An 18,852-nucleotide genomic window follows, 5' to 3' on the forward strand; every position below is an offset into this window, starting at 1 on the left:
CCGTCCATTGGTTTTGTGGCAGGTTTGGCATACCTTTTAGTTTTGGAAGTGTGTGGAAGTGGAACCTGTACTCCTGAGAAACTATATTCAGCACCCATTGGTCTTGGGTGATCATGTGCCAATTTTTTGAGAAAAGTGCTAGCTTTCCCCCTAGGGATGCTGTCAACTGATAAGGGCTCAGCATTTGCAGAGGGAAGTCATTGTGACTGTTTCCTATAAGGTTGTGCTTTGTCTTCACCTCCTTTGGGTGCAGAAGCACCCCATTGTTTAGGTCTGTAGGAGCCTTGGGGCTGAGATCTGCATCTAGGGCATCTGTATCTACCTCTTTGCGGCCTGTCTGACACTGGAAAGGACCAATTGTAACCGATGCCGGGCCAAGACTTTTGAACTCAGGCCAACTGCGGGTCGCCTGCCAGCAGGATATCCCGAGTGTAATGACTGCAACAGTGAAACACGATGAACATCTCCCTAACCCTCTTTTTTTGACTGTGGGTATTCTTGAGCCTTCCAGTAGAAATGTTCCCTCATAGCATGGATAGTTTCCCCAAAAACTGATCTCTTTGGGGGTGGAGAAAGAAGGCAGATTCTCTTCAGAATCTGAATACTCAAAGGAAGTAAAGAAGGGTCCCCTCCTCAAAGACAGACTCCTCCTGGTACAAATCCTCATCTGAATCTACAGATATGAAAAAAAATTCAGGGGAAGGATTCCTTTTTCTTTTCCCTGGGGGAGACTCCAAAGAGGGGTTACCTAGATCAAACTATAGAAATAAGGTCTTTAGCCAACTCCACCAGGTCTTGCTGATATCCCTGTGCATGTCAGCCAGTAGGCCTAGGTATAGGGCCTTAAGCAGTACTCTTAGCAGTACATTTGGCCTTTGGCCTAGGTACATCCACCATCCTGACGCCAGTCTCTCTAGAAGAATGAGCCATCGGTGCAGGCTACTGCCACAAAGTAGTAGCATTGCCTGTAAAAGAGTGGTCATCGGACGTCAAGGCCAGCTGAGCGGCCCTGGAGCTGGACAATGAACTAAACGCTAAGGCCTATACGGGAGCTGAAGGACCCGATGGCATGTCAGACTCCAGATGGATCTTGACAGAGGCCTGCTCCACCACCTCAGTCACGAAAGAAGGCTGCAAAAGCACCTTGCCTTCTTCAATGATCACAAGCCTTGGAAGACTGGAAGGAGGAGAAAGACTGTTGTCAGAGGCCCTTAGCTTGGGTCTTTCTTCCTAAACCTTGTTACACTTAATGAGCTCTACCTCGGGACAATCAGTGGACGCCATCAGACAATGCGAAGTAGACTTGAGACTAAGATGCCTAGCCAAGATTTCAACCCTACTCCTAAAAGTCCTAGAATTGAATCGCGCACAGAAATGATAATTCGGAACATCATGATCTGGGCCTAGACAGGTGACACAGTGAATGGAAATCTCACTGTGGGATTTGCTTATGACCACGGAGACAATTGTTACCCTCATCTGATATGGGTTAAAGCAAGAAGAGAGTTCCTCAACGAGGTACTTAGATTTCAGATGACTTCTCTCTGGTGAAGACTGATAGACGCATTGAAATACTGCTTCGGGCTCCGACAGCAAGAAAAGACAGATATTGTGGCATCAGCTGGGTCCCTTTATACCCAAATGTACTGACATAAGATAGGATGCTCACCAGCCTAAGGAGGGAGGATATTTTTTTTCTCTGGTAGTTGGGCCGGCTGAGGGCTTTCACAGCAGGAAATCCCGCAAATCAGGACTGCAACAGTGAAACACTAAGAACATCTATAGATGCAGAAAAAGGTTTTGGAGGAGAAACAAGGTTTAAGAGATGGCAGGAATTGAACCATTCATGTAATATTGCTTTGTTTTTATGATATAACAAAAAGAAGTTATGTACTCACCATGACATTCCATCTGAGTAGGTAACTTCATTTGTCTGCAACCTGTGGGTATCGGATCAGTCCTCGGATCCAAGCCGGCAGCTTTCCAAGCTAAAAGATCCGAGCTCTCAGCTCCTCCCCCTTACCCATAATGCCCTGCCACCTCCCTCCAGTCCTTAGATCGAGTTTGCCAAACAAGAAACAGACTACGACCCTCGAAAGAGGAACCCTAAATAAATGCAAGACCAGGTGAAACCCTGCGTGATGGAATAACCATAAAACAGGTTAGGAGGAAGGGGGGGGGGGGGTTGGTTGCAGACAAATGAAGTTACCTATTCAGATGGAACGTTACGGTGAGTACATAACTTCTTTATCTGAAGTAGTTAACTTCATTTGCTCAGCAACCTGTGGGACAGAGTCCCCAGCTACCTAAATCCTTGGGCGGACCTCAAGGAAGGATATTCCGGAGCACTGCGGAGCCAAATGGATCGGATCCAATTTATAATGAGAAATAAAAGTATGAGAAGAGGACCAAGTAGCTGCTGAGCAGATGTCGTCTAGAGGTACTCTCGACCAGAATGCTGCAGAAGTAGCCATAGACCTGGTAGAATGGGCATGGACCCCCAAGGGTTCAGGCTGGCCGGAGACTAAATATGCATGCCTGATGCATTGGGATATCCATCTGGCCAAGGTAACCTTCGTAATAGGCTTACCCAAAGATGGTTTAGCGAAAGAAACAAACAGTTGATCTGATTTCCTAGTAATAGCCATCCTGTGCAAGTAGAAATGCAATTGTCTGTGTACATCCAAGTAGTGCAATCTGTATTCCCCTTTGTTCTGAAAGTTGGGGGAAAACACAGGCAAATTAATGGATTGGTTGATATTGGATTCAGAGGCTACCTTGGGCAAGAAAGAAGGGTTAGTCCTGAGAGACACACTGTCCTTATGGAAGACCAGATACGGGGGTTTCATGCAAAGGGCTTGAAGCTCAGATACTCTCCTGGCTGAAGTAATTGCAATCAGGAAGGCCATTTTCCAAGATAAAATTTTTAACTCAACCGAAGCCGCCGGTTCAAAGGGTGGGCCAGTCAAGGCCTGAAGAACCAAGGTTAAGTCCCAAAGTGGAACCGCATTCTTGACAGGAGGTTTCAACAGAAAGGTGCCCTTCAAAAAGGTTTTGCATATCTTAGCGGAAGCTAAGAGGCCAAGGTTATCCCCAATGGGGAAATGGGAAATAGCTGCCATTTGAACCTTGACTGTAGAAGCACTAGCACCTTGGTCAAAGATACGGGACAAGAAGTCACGAACCATTGGGATGGGAGCAGAAAAAGGATCCAAGTCTCTATTTTTTGCCCATGTGGAAAAACGCTTCCATTTACTTCTGTAGATCTTTCTAGTAGAAGGTTTATGCGCCGCTACCAGAATAGATTTTACGGGAGACGAGATACCGGGAGTCCTTGCGATTAGTGGAACTGGATCAACCAAGCCGTGAGCTTGAGGTCGCCCAGGTTTGGGGGCTGTAATCCCGCAGGATGAGAGATCAGATCCAGAATGGGATCTAAGATCCAAGGAGGAACTACACTGTGAGACTGCAGGTAAGGGGAACCAGATCTGGCGAGGCCAGAATGGGGCTACGAGGATTATTTTGCTCCCCAACCGATGAGCTTTCTGCAGAAATTTTGTCATCAGCGGAAGAGGAGGATAAGCATACAGGAGACCAGGGGGCCAAGCATGCACCAGGGCGTCTCTGGGGCTGTCCCCCATAGGGGGAATCAGAGCAAAAAACTCGCTGCATTTTGTGTTTGAAGGAGAAGCAAAAAGATCGCAGCAAGGTTGACCCCATCTGAGGAAGATCTGATTCGCTACTGATGGGTTTAGAGACCACTCGTAAGGTGTGAGGATCGAGCAACTCAGCTTGTCCACTAAAAGGTTGGACTGACCCGGAAAGTGCATTGCTATCAGAAAGCGGTTGGTGGAAATCTCCTATTCCCAAACTCTCATAGCCTCTCAACAAAGAGGGTAAGATCTGGTGCCTCCCTGTTTGGTGATATACCAGACTACCGCCATGTTGTCTGTCTGAATTGCAATAGTCCGCAGAGAAAGAAGGTTTTGAAGGGCTTGCAACGCTAGAAGCGCCGCCCTCATCTCCAGGACACTGATATGCAGAACGGTCTCTAAGGGAGTCCACGTGCCTTGGGCGGTTCTGCCCATAGAATGCTTCCCCACCCAAGGCGAGAAGCATCTGTGGTTAACGTGGCTTGAGGCTGAGGCATCACAAACGGTCTCCCCTCCCGCAGCTCTGGGGAATGGAGCCACCAAAGAAGGGAGTTTCTGCAAACCCCGCTCAGAGGAATTGGCGACTCCAATGGATGGAGTAGGAGTGACCATTGAACCTGAAGAGTCCACTGTAGAATTCTCATATGTAATCTTGCTAAAGGTGACAGGCTTATGGCTGCCGCCATGGAGCCCAGGGCTCTCAGGACCAACTCTGCAGGTGGGGCTGGAGACTGCAGGAGCGCCATTATGTGTAGTGACAAGTTGCGCAACCTGTCTGTGGTTAGGAAAGCTTTGGTTTGGCGCGTATTTAACCTGGCCCCTATAAAATCCAGAACTTGCACAGGATGCAGAGACAACTTCTGAAGATTAATAGTAATGCCTAGACGCTGGGCTGTGGCTAGGAAGCAATCCCCGGTGGAGCAAAGTAGATGCATGATGGGGACGGTGAGGAGCCAATCGTCCAGGTATGGAAAGACCTGAATTCCCTGAAGTCTCAGGTGGGCTGCTACAACTGTCATGACCTTGGTGAACACCCTGGGGGCTGTGGTGAGGCTGAACGGAAGAACCCTGAACTGAAAGTGATTGGCTCCTAGCCGAAAGCAGAGAAACCTCCTGGACAGTCTGTCCATGAGAATATGGTAGTACGCATCCTTGAGGTCTATGGAGCACATCCAGTCGTTCTCCTGTAAGAGAGGGAGAATAGATTGCAGAGTGACCATCCGGAATCTCTCTTTGGCAATGAACAGGTTTAGAGATGACAGGTCCAGAATTGGCCTTGAGTCCCCAGTCTTTTTTGGCACCAAAAAGAACCTGAAGTTATTGCCTAATCCGGACTGCTATGGGGGGACGTGCTGGATGGCCCGTTTTTCTAGCAACTTCGAAATTTCTTTAGCCGCCACCTCCCTTTGATCGGGTGGGACATCAGGAAGGCGCTTCATTAAAGGGGGAAGATGTAGAAAGGGAATAGAGTAACCTCTGGATATTATTCGGGGCACCCAACGATCTGTAGTAATGGACTCCCAACTTTGTAAGTGCTCTGAAAAACGTCCCCCGATTGCCTCCAGAGAGGGACAGCTGGGCAAGCCCTCAGGGCTGTTGCGCGGGTCGGTCAGAGAATGTCTCTCTGGACCCAAAATTCTTCGGCCCCCCTCTGCCACTGGGCCGACGTCCACCTTGTCCTCCTCTGCCTCTGAAGGACGAGGGGTCCGGAGCGGGACGGGACTGCTGGGACTTCCGGAACCACTTCTTCTTCTGTCCTCTCTGGTTCCTTGAGAAGGACCTTTGAGGATTGGAGAAGCGGATCCCGATGGCAGACAGCGTCTTCCAGTCTTTCTCACTCTGGAGCAGCGTGTCTCGGACGGTTTTGCCGAATAGCGTAGAACCGCCAAAGGGAGCATTCGTGAAGAACGCCTTAAAGGGTTCCGAAAAGTCACAAAGGTGAAGCCAGGCGTGGCATCATAAGGCGACCCCCGCTCCGCTAACTCTAACCGCTCCCTCCTTGGCATGGGAGAGGAGCCACATGGAAGTGTTAGAAATTGACTTTAGAGTGGCCATGCGAGCCAAGAAAGTCCGTTTGTCCTCGGCCGCCATGGACTCTGGGGGAGCTCCAGCGTATTCCTTTATCAAGTCCCACTGGAGCCTGATGACATGTGCCAGGTAATTCAGCGCCCTTATAGAAAAGGTAGCTGAAGCAAACATCCGCTTTCCAATACAGTCCATCGTCCGAGATTACTTATCAGGAGGATGGACCGAGGAACTTTCCAGTGCTAGTTCCTTCTTAGTGGCAGCCACCACCTCCATGGCATCTACTGGGGACCCTTTATTCCACGCCTGTCAGAAGGGGGGGGCTGAATATTTTGTCTGGTCTTTTAGGGATTGGTTCCACGGTGTCCGGCTCCTTCCAAGCCCTGGTAGTAATCAAGTCTACGAGGGGATCAGCTGGGGGGGGGGGGACACCCAAGAGGTAGACGGGCCTGCGTCAAACGCTTCCAGAAACACAGACTCATCGGAGGAAGGTTTTTGGGCAGACCACCCTCCTCTGATGCGTAGCATTTCCATAATGTCTCCGAAGATGTCTTCAGGGGGTGACCTTGGGGAACCTTCCCCTTCCTCTAAGTCTTTGTCCTCAGTGAGGAACTCAGGGGAGTCCATGTGCCTCCTTTTGCCCTTTCGTTTGTGAGGCACCTCCTCGGAGGGCTCACCAATGGGGTCCTGTTCCCCTACTGGAACCAACTGGAGCACTGACGCAGGCTGTCCCTGGGGCCGGACGACGGAAGATAGGCCCAAATGCGCGAGAGTGACGGGTGGATCCATAGCCCGGACCGGGGACCTCGAACTTCTCGACAGAACCCTCTCCACTATGTCAAAAGCAGAGGGCGAACCACTCTCCCCTGGCTCCAAGAGCAGCCCCCTCGGCTCCGACGCAAGGACTGGTGTCGGAGCCGATGCGAATAGACCCGAAAGGGGAGTGAGCTCCGACCGGAATGGAGCCGAAGACCCACTCACCCCTGCGGCTCGGCTCTCGGCCCTGAAAGGTCGGATCCGACACGCTTGAGGGTACTGTCGGCGTTGAAGTAGCCACCACTGTCAGCGCCGATGACTCCCTGGGTCCAAGATGGCTCGGATCCAAAGACTCCGAAACCCGATAGCGAATCGGAGAAGGAGCAATTGGGGCAAATAAAATGGTCAAGCTCCCTGCCGAAGGGGGGGGGGCAGGAGCACCCCCATCTGCATCTGGGCCTGCAAGAATCAATGCATCATCCGGTCCAAATCAGCGTCAGACATGCTTCTGGTGGACCTCAAAGAGGTCGCCGAAGCAGGCCAGGAAGGCTGCCTCGAAGACCTAGAAGGAGACTGGTACTCCTCCTCCGGCTCTGTGGAAAAGTGGGCAGATCGGAGCCGAGAGGGTGGAGACCCTCCTGGGAGTGCTAGCTACCTTAGCTGGCGGAGCAGGGGGATGAGACTCTGCCCACCTCTTATGGCTTTTATGCCATTCCCTATCCTTGTGCCTCTTCTCCCTAGAAGAAGAGTCCCCCTCTCCCTGAGACACAGAGGGAGGTTGAGTCCCAGTCAGGGGAGGGGGAACTGAAGGCAGGACAACCGCGGCTGGTGCTTTAGAGGGAGAGGAGGAGGAAAAAGAATCCGCGGGCAAAAGGCCGCACATACTCGGCAGCCAGAAGACAAGTGGCCTACCCCTAGGCAGAGACGCACTGAGTGTGGCCATCCGCTGGGGACAGCTTATGGCCACACGCTGTGCATTTTGAAAAAATGTCCTTGGGCCCTTCAGCCATTGCACGACCACACACACACACACACACACACAATAAAGGGGAGGGAAAAAGTTAAATTTAAACACTAAATTACCACAAGAAAAAGATAAAGAGGTATATAGACAGAAACTAAGGGCCTACTACACTCACTCAACACACAAAAAAGAACTTAGAAAAAAGTTTTAAAGTTTCTTTAAACTTACACCCAACGCCAAGAGCTCGTCGCTAGAAGCTATCAGAAGCCGCGGCAAATGAGATCTGAGGACTGGAGGGAGGTGGCAGGGCATTATGGGTAGGGGGGAGGAGCTGAGAGCTCAGATCTTTTAGCTTGGAAAGCTGCCGGCTCGGATCAGAGGACGGATCTGATACCCACAGGTTGCTGAGCAAATGAAGTTAACTACTTCAGATTATATGTTATGTATGTTTGTAAATGTGAACTTGTTAATACAGTTTGATTAACTGTTATATAAATGTAAGTTTGCCTATGTCACAAGTGCTAATTAGCTAAAAAAAGATGTCCATCATAGGACAAAGAATTAAAGCATGAGGAGTCTATTGGCCATCTCCTAAACACTACAGAACTGGCATCCAGCTGAGATGCAGTACTATTTGTTTATTTATCCCCCCCACACACATCCAAAAGGACCCCAGCCCAGTGGCTGCACCACATGCATTCAAACATTCTAATGCTGGGGCAGGTACCAGGCATCCCTGGCCTAGTCAACAGCTATACAACCTATTTGATCCTGCCCAGGAAGCACCAAAGGCCTACCTATTCCACCTGTGTAGACATTCAGGTGGGTAGGTAGTGGGCCAGATGCAAGTTCTGTAAAGCGACCTCTATCCCTTTCCCTTAGGCTGCTTGCAATCCTGAAACAGCTGCCTGGCTGGAGTCAAGAGGTACAAATGCTCCCACAAACATATCTAATCCTTGCCTTGCTTGTCCCTTAGATACCCATGCTGACAATCAAACACTGGTCACCAGGGCTGTAGTCAGGGCTTCGTCCCTCTGCACACCAGGGCTGGACTGATACAGCACTAAACCCTAAAGGATACCATAGCCTGCTCTCAGCTTCTGAAGGGTCATCACCACAGAATAAATCAGATCACAGGAGCGGACAAATCTGCACCTCTGAAAAGCTGTTGTCATCAGGACCTTTCATGACTGATTTGGCTGCAAAGAACTGAAGACCTCTGTCTGAGAAAGCTTTCATTGCTACTCTACCCACCCCCCCCCCCATCTTCTTGCGGCATTCACTATCCCTATACATCAAAGCTGATGATGGCTTTATCTGAGAGTCAAAGGTGAGCACACTGTCCTTATCAATGAAGCTTCTTATGCTCTAGAAAGGTGCTCAATATACTGTTCACTGTAAAAGAGTACTCCTTACAGAAAGCAAAGTTTATACTCGACAACTTTATGAAAGGGTCGAAAGCAGAACAAATACACAAAAGGTGAAAATCCATCGGTACTATCTGCTGGCAACAAGTACACATAATGCTGTCCTTTCATGAGGATAACATAAGCTTGGGAAAGTTCAAGTCACGAATCTGAAAGGCTAATAGTCCAATTGCTGTACAAAAGCAGACGAAAACTGCAAAAATAAGTGCTTATTTTCACTCTGAAAATCAACTGGACAGCAGCAATGATCTAACCTTTGAACAGACACTGTTGCAAAAAGGGTATGTGCTCCTCTCCTCATTATGCAATGTATTCTAGTGATGTTGTCGGTATGGGAGATATCCAACCATTCTACACAGGGATCAACTCCCCCAGATATAATCTGTATAAGTCACAAAGCATACTACAGCAGTGATAACTTATGATGAATATAAATAAGCAATGCAACAGTAGTCTTCAAATTTGCCGTAGCTGCACTGTGCCATGAACCAGATTAAGTACACCACACTTGGCTCAAAACAGTTTTCTTTACCTCTCCCAAGAATATTTACATTGCATTTACTTGATGGCAGAATGGGACAAGCTTGTCTAGTTTGACCTTTAAGTGCATTTAACATTCTCACCGCTGAACGTCTCTGTGGATACCCTTTTCAGCAGTCCCTTCCATGGCTCAAAAACCCTCTCTGTAAAGAAGTACTTTCAGAAATCTAGGATTAAGTCTTGTGCCCCCTCCTTCTCTTATGTCCTTCCTGTTTAAGATGACACCTTCCCATATGGCTTTAGTGCACAAGAGCCATGTGGAAGACATCTTTGGTGTCTCTTCTGATTCTTGTTTTACTTGCAGCTAAAATGTTGATTTTACAATTTTGGCTTAAATATGTCCAGATTAATTTTGCTTTTAGAACACTGTCACATTATACATGAAATACTTGAATACTGCACTTAATGAAAAAAAAATACATAAATACATGCTCTACTCTGTGGGGAGAGGTTGTTGCTGTTTCTACTGAAAAAGTTAAACACCACATATGGGTATTATTATGTCAACCATAATCACCATGTTTTCTTATATAAGCTACACAAATGTTACCCAAAGGAAAAGGAGACAGCAGTCCTTACCGTCCTCTACAACAGTTGATGAAAATTCCACTTTCAATGTCAAGTGAGGACAGTTTGGACATATGACAACCTTACGAGAAGCATTCCCCACCCTGGAACCAAGTCGCTGTTTGCCACAAAGAAGAAAAACAACAAGGAGCAGCCAGAAGCCTAACAACTTCATCCTCACAACGGAAATCCTGAACGAAGCTCACAGTTCCAGAAAGTAGGACTTCCCTTCTACGTATGAAAGTTAACAGTTCATTTTCTTTTTAGATGGAACTCTTTTCTTTTTCAGTGTTTCAGCTTTTCCAAGGGATACTACTGGGTGTCTGGGAAAAATAAGTACAATAGTATTACTGAATGCATGGTCTTTAACAATGAAGCCTACTTAAAAAGGCCTTCATTTCTTTCTTCGTTTTTTCTCCATTTTATATTGGGAGTATCCCTCACTCCTTCCGTTGCAAGAGCATCATGGACTCCATTTGAAGGGGATGAAAACAAAGGCTGCAAACAAAATGGCCATCCTTTTCCAACCTGCAAAACAGATAAACACATACAGGACTCATTACATCCAGCAGTATGGACACAAATTGAGAGATTACAGTTTAAAATCTGACAGGAAGAGCCAAAATTGTTCATATTTCTATACATATTAATAATTACCAAGAAGAATCTAAGTAGTTCAAAACAATCTGTTCCAAACCAAAAAATAATAGTGAAACTTAAAAAATGACATGTGCATGTTTTAGTGCTGTCATGGTCTAGTGATGCAATACAGCTTAAAAATAGCAACCACCACATTACAGTAGCAAGAAGCTCAAATAGCTTCAAAAACTCTAAAAATACTTTGGGCTTCCACACTTTTGTTCCTGTGTGGTAATGCAAAATGTACAACTTTTAAAGCTATTACAAAAGCACATACATTTTTCTCTGAGTAAACAACTGCTTCAGAGACATTATTTATTTATTTGTTTATTTACTTATTATATGGCAAGAGCACTGATCACAAATGAACTTCAGCCTGGATATTAAAGGAAAACCAAAACACATTTCACTCCTAACTTTTCTTCCACTCTGTCTTCTACTACACCAGAGCAGTTAGAGCTCCATGTAAAACAAAAATTTATGAGACGGCAGTAATTTGAGTTTACAGCTTTCAAATACTGTTCTACACCATCTCTCTCTGACTACACATGAAGCACGTAAAGCTCAATGTACCAAAAAAATTATGATCCGATCATAACCAAGTAGTTGTATATTCTTGAAACTGACGTCAACATACATCTTTCCAGCTTCTCTTCACTCAAATATAAACTTCTTGACATCCACTTTTCTTCTTTCCAGCTTCTCTTCACTCAAATATAAACTTCTTGACATCCACTTTTCAAACATTTAACACCTTGCTTATGATCGCAAACTAGAGAAATGAAATGTCATCAGCTATCCACGGTTTTTGTTAGCTTTCATATTTGTTATACAAAACGTGTTGCTTTGACTTTAGTTCTAAAATCCATCTGCAGTTATGTACAAGAATTGCATTTTATTTTTTTTATTTTTATTTTTTTTTTTTTAATTAAAAGTCAAAGATACCGCTACTTTGCCTTTGAAGTTATGTACACAAAAAGGAAGCCTGTAAAGTAAGCATCCCAACTGCATTCCCTGGAAATGTCTTGTGAATATATGTTGAACCATTCTGGACACAAAACATTTATATTCTGGGATGTAAAATAGGTTCTTTTATGTGCATAAAAAGACAACTTGACCACGATGTGCAGCCAGTTCAGCACTCAAGCATTTGTTTTCAATAAAAAAACTCAAAAATGTAAACTTTTTTTCTTTTATTTACAAAAACTCCAGCCACGCTAGAACTTCCACGGAGTGACCTCTCAAACCTCTTGTATCAGAGGCACATGGGATATATGCAAATTACCCCTATGAACATCAGGTGTTTCAGCTATATGGCTAGTGGGGTTTGGCTTTACTGGCCTGAAATTGTCCATTGAAACGACTTAAAAAGAAAAGTCATGGGCATTCAGAATTACCACATAGTGATTCAAATTCACTTGAGGGGCCACTTTCAGTAAGGCAGTCTCGATTAAAAATGGTGTAAGAAAATTTGAGGATAGAGTTTAGACTCTTTTTGCAGAAGTAATAGCTATAAGAAGGATAGACTTCCAGGTCAGAAATGTGATGTCTGTAGAATTCACTGGTTCAAACGGAGATCAAATCAGCCTCTCACATATAACATTTATCCCACAAGAGGAAGCAGAGTGAACCACGGATGGTCTGGAGTAGAAAACTCATTTTAAAATCTTTTACATACCTTATGAAGATGATATGCATAAAGAACATTTCAGATGAAAAGAAGACATAGCCCCCAGAATAGCTTTTATCTAAGAGTAGCTAGCTCCTTTTTCGTTTAAGTCTGATAGGAAGGTAAACACTTAAGATACTGAACCTGAAAAGGGTCAATGTCCTGCTAAGCAGCCCAAAGAGAAAACCATTTCCATTTGCCTTGTAAAATATTTCTTGCCGAAGGTCTTTGGCAGGCAATTCCCTAGCCATCATAGAGAATGGAAAAGCCATGCAGTCAAATGTAGGGATAGAATGTCCAGGTGAGGCCACCCATATGGAAGAAGCAGTTGAGGAAGCCACAAGAGAGGTCTTCTCTCAAGATGAGGCCACAACAAGGGGAAACTATATCTAACGTGATCAGAATAGAGGTATGAGAATGACCAATGATGTTTGCTTTGCACAAACAGATTCCTCCAGAAAGCCTAGACAAGGGTGGAAATGGATGGAAATGCATGCAAAAGTCTTGGGGGTCAAATGTGGGGAAAATGTCTCTTGAGAACTGTCCCCCAAAACAGAATGGTGAAGAAACTGTCACATCTGATGTTGAATGGTGAAGTAAAGAGATTGCAACAGGGTCTTCTCCCCTTAGGAGTATCTTCCAAGCTGCTGCCTCATTGAGATACCAGTCATGTGGGAGCAATACCAGTCTGCTCAACCTCCAAAATCATAATGATATCTCCAGTTTATGCATTGCTCTAGAATGCAATGCAATGTTAATGCCCATTCCTAGAATCTAACGGCTTCTACGTAAAGGGGGTAACAGCTTGTTCCACCTTGATTACGTACCACACCACCACGTTTGTCAGGTGTGGAGATGGAGCATCCTTGGGCAGCAAGTTCCGAAATGCCTGTAGCAGCAGCAGAACTGCTCAGTTCCAGAGTACTAAAGTGCAATTGGAGTCTGTCTTTGCCTACTACACAGCGAGTTGAATGTAATAAGTGCTGTGCAATTCTTAACTGCCATTCTTAAACTACTAACGTGCAATTGGAGTCTGTCTTTGCCTACTACACAGTGAGTTGAATGTAATAAGTGCTGTGCAATTCTTAACTGCCATTCTTAAACTAATTTACCTGCCTGCTTAGTCGAATGTATTGAATGCTGTGCATTACCTTAATTGCCTTTCTTAACATATTTACCTGCCTGCTTAATTACATTACCTTAATTGCCTTTCTTAACATATTTACCTGCCTGCTTGACTTAGTATTCTGTCTGCCTAACAGATGGAGAAAGGACACAGTCTTCTACAGATAAATGCTTTTGATTCCTTCAAGTAGTGCTCTAGTCACTGTTATAAATCTAGATTGTGTACCTGTTAAACTGTATATTTAATGTGCTCTGCATTGCCTTTATTACTGGTTGATTATCTGCTTGTACTGTCTCTATTGTGCTATTTATTGCCTGTTAAATTTGCTCTGATTGTTGGCTAGCTTAGTTTTAGTTTTCCCCATCACCTTACCAGGCTGGTATGCCGTGGTAATGCTGGGTTCTGTATAGTGATTGAGTTATCAACCTTGCATACTATTTCTACTCTCTTTTGCTCTTTCTAATAGCTGTAACTTTACTATTACCTCTCTTCTCTTACCACTCTCCTATACATTTCCCCTTCTTCTATGTCTACCCTTTGAACTCTCTGTCTTCCTACACCTGCCACTTCTACATCTGTCCCTTGAGCCCTGTTCATTTCTACTAAAGTCTTATATACTATTCCTTCCTACTGAATATTCCCCCTTACTCCTTCCTCTCTTTACATGCAGTTTTAACTATTTGTGAAGCTAACCTAGTTTCTCTCTCCTCTCTTTTTACAGTTCCTCACCTCAGAAGCTCACCTCAGAAGCCCCCTCCCTACCACCAAACAAGGAATACCTCCTGCAAACTCCCTGGAGTTTGCCTACTAGACTGACTCATAGAACTCCTGAAGACTGCCCTTAAAGTTTAATATTGAATGTAGGTAGTCTTAAACCATCTACTGTGTCTGTACTACCTACCTAGTAATACATTTACTTCTGTCTATCCTCCCTTGTAAGTGACTCAGCAGCCTACCGTGGACCACACGGACATACTCTCTCCCCCCAAGTCACCTTAGTCCCAGACACTTTCACAGCGAAAGTTGCAAGTAACCTGCTCAACACTGCTGCCTGTTTTCCTCATTCTCACCACTAGGTGGCAGTGCCCTCTAACCAATTGCCGATGCAACTGTAATGCTACCTGGCTCCCCTCCTAGTAACCTGATTCCTCAACTTAAAAGCCTGTATTCTATTTTCTGTTCTCTCTCTGACTACAACCTTTTCTGTTCTCTCTCTGACTACAATCTTTTTTTTCACCCCCTGTATACAATCTTTTTTTTCACCCCCTGTACAACTTTAACTACCTGACTCATAACACCTCTTACATCTCTACAAAATACTCCTCCTTTTCTATTCTATATTTACCATACCTGCTAATCTTTGTAGATCATCAGCAGTAGTAGCTGATACTTTTTTCACTATCCTCTTGGTCTTCCCCGCTCCGTTCGCCCTGTGGGCTCACTCCCCCCTACCCCCAATTCCCACCCACCCCCACTACATCTACATTTATACCTTCATAACCACTCCTACTTCCTCTCCATCATCTTCTTATCCCCACCCCCTCACATATCACACCTTCATCACATTTCTGCTTCCTCCTTACTCAACACTTACTTTAACTATCATAACCCAATATGCTTATAAAATATTCAACCCTCCCTATTCATCTTCTACTACTTCTCAACCTTTCCTATATCTACTATCTGACTGAACCTAATCTCATCACCCCTCTCCTACACACAACCTACCCACACCACACATCACTAACTTACCATTACAACTCCATCTCTCCTGAACTATATCCCATCAATCTCAACCTATGTTTTTATTACAAACTAATCCCTCCTCATAATACCTCAACATCCACAATCCCCTCCATATCCTCCACTAATTTTTCAACCTGCACCTCCCATTCAAAGCAATCCAAATACCACAACTACTTAACTCAACTTCTAACTGCCATACTTTTATCTGGCAAAGTACACCCCAACCCAGGCCCATACCCCTCTTCCTCAATATCTAAAACTATCCTATTTGCATCTCTCAACGCACAAAGCTTAACCAACAAAATTCCAAATCTGCATGCCTGGCTACTCCACAATAAACCTGACATCCTAGCCATTTCTGAAACCTGGCTAAAACCTCATATCAAAAATGAAGAGATAGTGCCACCCAATTACTCTATCATCAGAACAGATGGAACCCATAAAAAGGGTGGTGGAGTAGCACTACTCTACTCATCCTCCCTATGCATAACACCTTTTAACAAAGACATTCCCCAATTCGGTAATGCAGAATTAATACTAGCCCATCTTCAGTTAAACAAACACAAATATATATACATAGACTCCCTTTACATACCCCCTGGAAACAATATACCAATACTCGAAGAGATCCTCTCCTGGCTTTCAACTAACATCTGTAATGAAACTATAATCATGGGAGACACCAACATAAACTGGTCCTCCATTCTATCCCCTACTGACTCCCTCAACATCAACCGATATAACTACTCTCAACTCATCAACTCCATAACTAGGCCATGCAAATACCTCACTAGTGGCAACATCTTAGACTGGATTCTAGTCTCCCACCCTCACTACTACCCCAAAAGTGGAACACTTCCCGACTCCCTCAGTGACCACCTTCCCATCTTCACAACACGTCTTCCTTCTCCCCTACAAGTTACTCATAACTACATCACTACACGATGCCATAAAAACTTTAACCTAGAAGCTTTCTCTGACTCCCTAAAATCCCTTAACTGGTACCCTTTAAAAACTCTACCCCTCAACAATGCAATCACTCACTTCAATACTACCTTTCTAAATCTTCTAGATACTTACGCTCCCTTAATAACTAAAAGAATAAAAAAAGAAATCCAGCCCCTGGTTAACAAAAAACACACTGACAAACATGCGACTTAGAGACAAAGCCTGGACACAATATCACAGGAACAAATCCTCATCTACCCTTAATGAATACAAAACTCTTCGTAACTCAGTTAAAAAGCTTATCTATGCAGACCGTCTCAACTACTTCTCCCAACTTCAAAGCAACCAAAAAACCAACCCACAAATGTTCTGGAGAGGTATAAACACCCTCCTAAAACCTGGTACTATAGAAAACCCAATACCCTGCCCAAATACACAAGACACTGATCTTGCCACACAATTCAACTCTTTTTTCATAGATTCTATTTCCAAACTTACTTCCTCTTTCTCAAATAACAATCAACCAACTACTTCCACTTCTCCTCACCCAGCGCCCCCTCCATCTTCTTTCTCCGATCCCCCACCCTCTCAACCCCCAGCCTTCCACATTAAAATGATTCCTACTTCCACCATAAAAAAACTCCTACAGAAACTAAAACCATGCACCAATGCCCCTGATACCATTCCCTCATACTTCCTCAGCATAGCTGCTGAAGCCATTGCTCTTCCTATCAGTATCCTAATCAACCGCTCCATCCAAGAAGGCAATGTTCCCCAAATCTGGAAAAAAGATTACATCATTCCTCTCCATAAAGGTCAAACTAATACTAATATCACCAACTTCCGTCCCATCGCCATCCTCTCTCCAATTTCAAAAATCCTAGAGAAATGTATCCATCTTCAACTCCTTCCCCATCTCTTAGATAACCTATTAACTCCTACCCAGCATGGATTCAGACCCCATCACAGTATCATGACAGCCCTCCTATCCTTCCTAGAAACTGTGAATAAAGCTAGAGATTCTGGCCTCACTGTTTCTACCATCCTACTCTATCTTTCTAAAGCCTTTGACACTATCTCTCATAACTTAGTTCTTACTAAACTATCTAAACTAAACCTTACATTATCATCCCTTACTTGGTTTACCAGCTATCTCTCTAATAGGCAACAAGCTGTCAAGTGGAAGAAAGCCACCTCCTCCTTTCTCAACACCCCCACAGGTGTCCCACAAGGTTCTATACTGGGCCCCCTCCTCTTCAATATTTTCATTAATGACTTTTTCCACTCTATTCCTCTTGCAAACATTATTCAATATGCAGACGATTCCATAATTATCTGTGCTGCCTCGTCCATCCCAACCCTTTTAAAACTTACTCAAGATGCCTTCTCCTCCACTGAACAGTGGATGAAAGACAACCATCTAGCACTTAATGCTGCTAAAACTAAACTAATGATATTTACTCCCTCTAAAACTAATAACTTTGACAGGAATTTATTCTCCATCACCAGCCAAAATAACACACCTCTTGAGCTGGTATCTGAAACCAAACTACTAGGAGTCCAAATCGATGACAAGCTTAATTTCAACTCCCATCTGCTACTAAACATAAAAAAACATCAAAACTCGGCATGCTCTACCGACATAATCGGTTCCTCACCTCAACTACAAAACATACTCTTTCTACCACATTTCTCCTTCCCTCCCTTCTCTATGGTGCCCTCTTCTAACAAACCTACAATCATCTCTCAAAACCAAACTGTCCTCTTGCTACAATAAAATAGCCAGATTTGCCACCAGCAACAAATCATCAACCCATCACTGTATACCTCTTCACAAACTCAACTGGCTAGAACTCCCCAACTACCTTTCCTACACTCAGCTTACCTAAGTTCATAAACTCATATTCCAACCATACCTCTGTCCCTCCCTCTCAACTACCTTTAAAATGCACCACACCCAAAGACTTCTAAGATCAAACAATCAAAACCTTATTGAGGTTTACAGACCCCTCCGCACCCCAGGACAAAACCTCCTGTCCTTCTCACTAGAACGCTTATGGAACTCCCTACCCCCCTCCATTCGTACAACCACTAGCCTCCCATACTTTAAAAAACTACTTCATTCTCATCCAACGTCAACATGGCAATGCTCCTGCTCCCATCCCCCATAGCCTACTCTCCACTCTTCTTCTCTTCCCCTTCTTACAAATCCCAGATAGTGATTTCAAGCTTGCTTGTAGTATATAATTTCCTTACTTATACCCAGCAATCTCAGCCTACTGCATCTAACTATCTATCCCTATAATTCCTTACTTATACCTAGCAATCTCCTAGCCTACTGCATCTAACTACCTATCCCTATAATTCCTTACTTATTCCTAAATTCCTTACTTATACCTACCAATCTCTTAGCCTACTGCATCTAACTACCTATCCCAAAAAAAAAAAAAAAATTCTACATTAAATACTATTGCATTTATTACTTTTGATTAAAATATATTTGACCTGATTATAACCTGAAATTGTATAATGTTACTCTGTAATCATCATGTAATCTATGTGTGGAACTTAATCTTTGTATAATCTGTATGTGGAGCTTTTCTCCCCAGGACTCCATTGAAAACGGGTTCCTTGGGCCCAATGGGCTATCCTGGTTAAACCACTGCAAATAAATAAAATAATAAATAATAAATGTGCCTTGGACCACCATGTCTAGATAACCCCTCCCCTCCAAGTGAGAAAGGACAAATCCTTCATTATAGTCACAATGGGGGCTGGTCGAACAAATTGTA

General features: G+C 44.4%; 1 protein-coding gene across 1 annotated transcript in view; it reads right to left on the minus strand.

Moving 5' to 3' along the window:
• Positions 1 to 18,852, minus strand: part of MBTPS1 (membrane bound transcription factor peptidase, site 1) — a 1,726,871-nt gene that overhangs the window by 1,587,320 nt on the left and 120,699 nt on the right. Inside the window, exon 2 of the mRNA XM_044081940.1 lies at positions 9,945 to 10,460. Within this exon, the coding sequence (XP_043937875.1) occupies positions 9,945 to 10,107 (163 nt within the window). The 5' untranslated portion in view covers positions 10,108 to 10,460. The remainder of the gene's footprint in view (positions 1 to 9,944; positions 10,461 to 18,852) is intronic.

Source organism: Protopterus annectens, chromosome 8.part1 (assembly GCF_019279795.1).
Source record: "Protopterus annectens isolate FY-2018-M chromosome 8.part1, PAN1.0, whole genome shotgun sequence".
Taxonomy (NCBI): Eukaryota; Metazoa; Chordata; order Ceratodontiformes; family Protopteridae; genus Protopterus; species Protopterus annectens.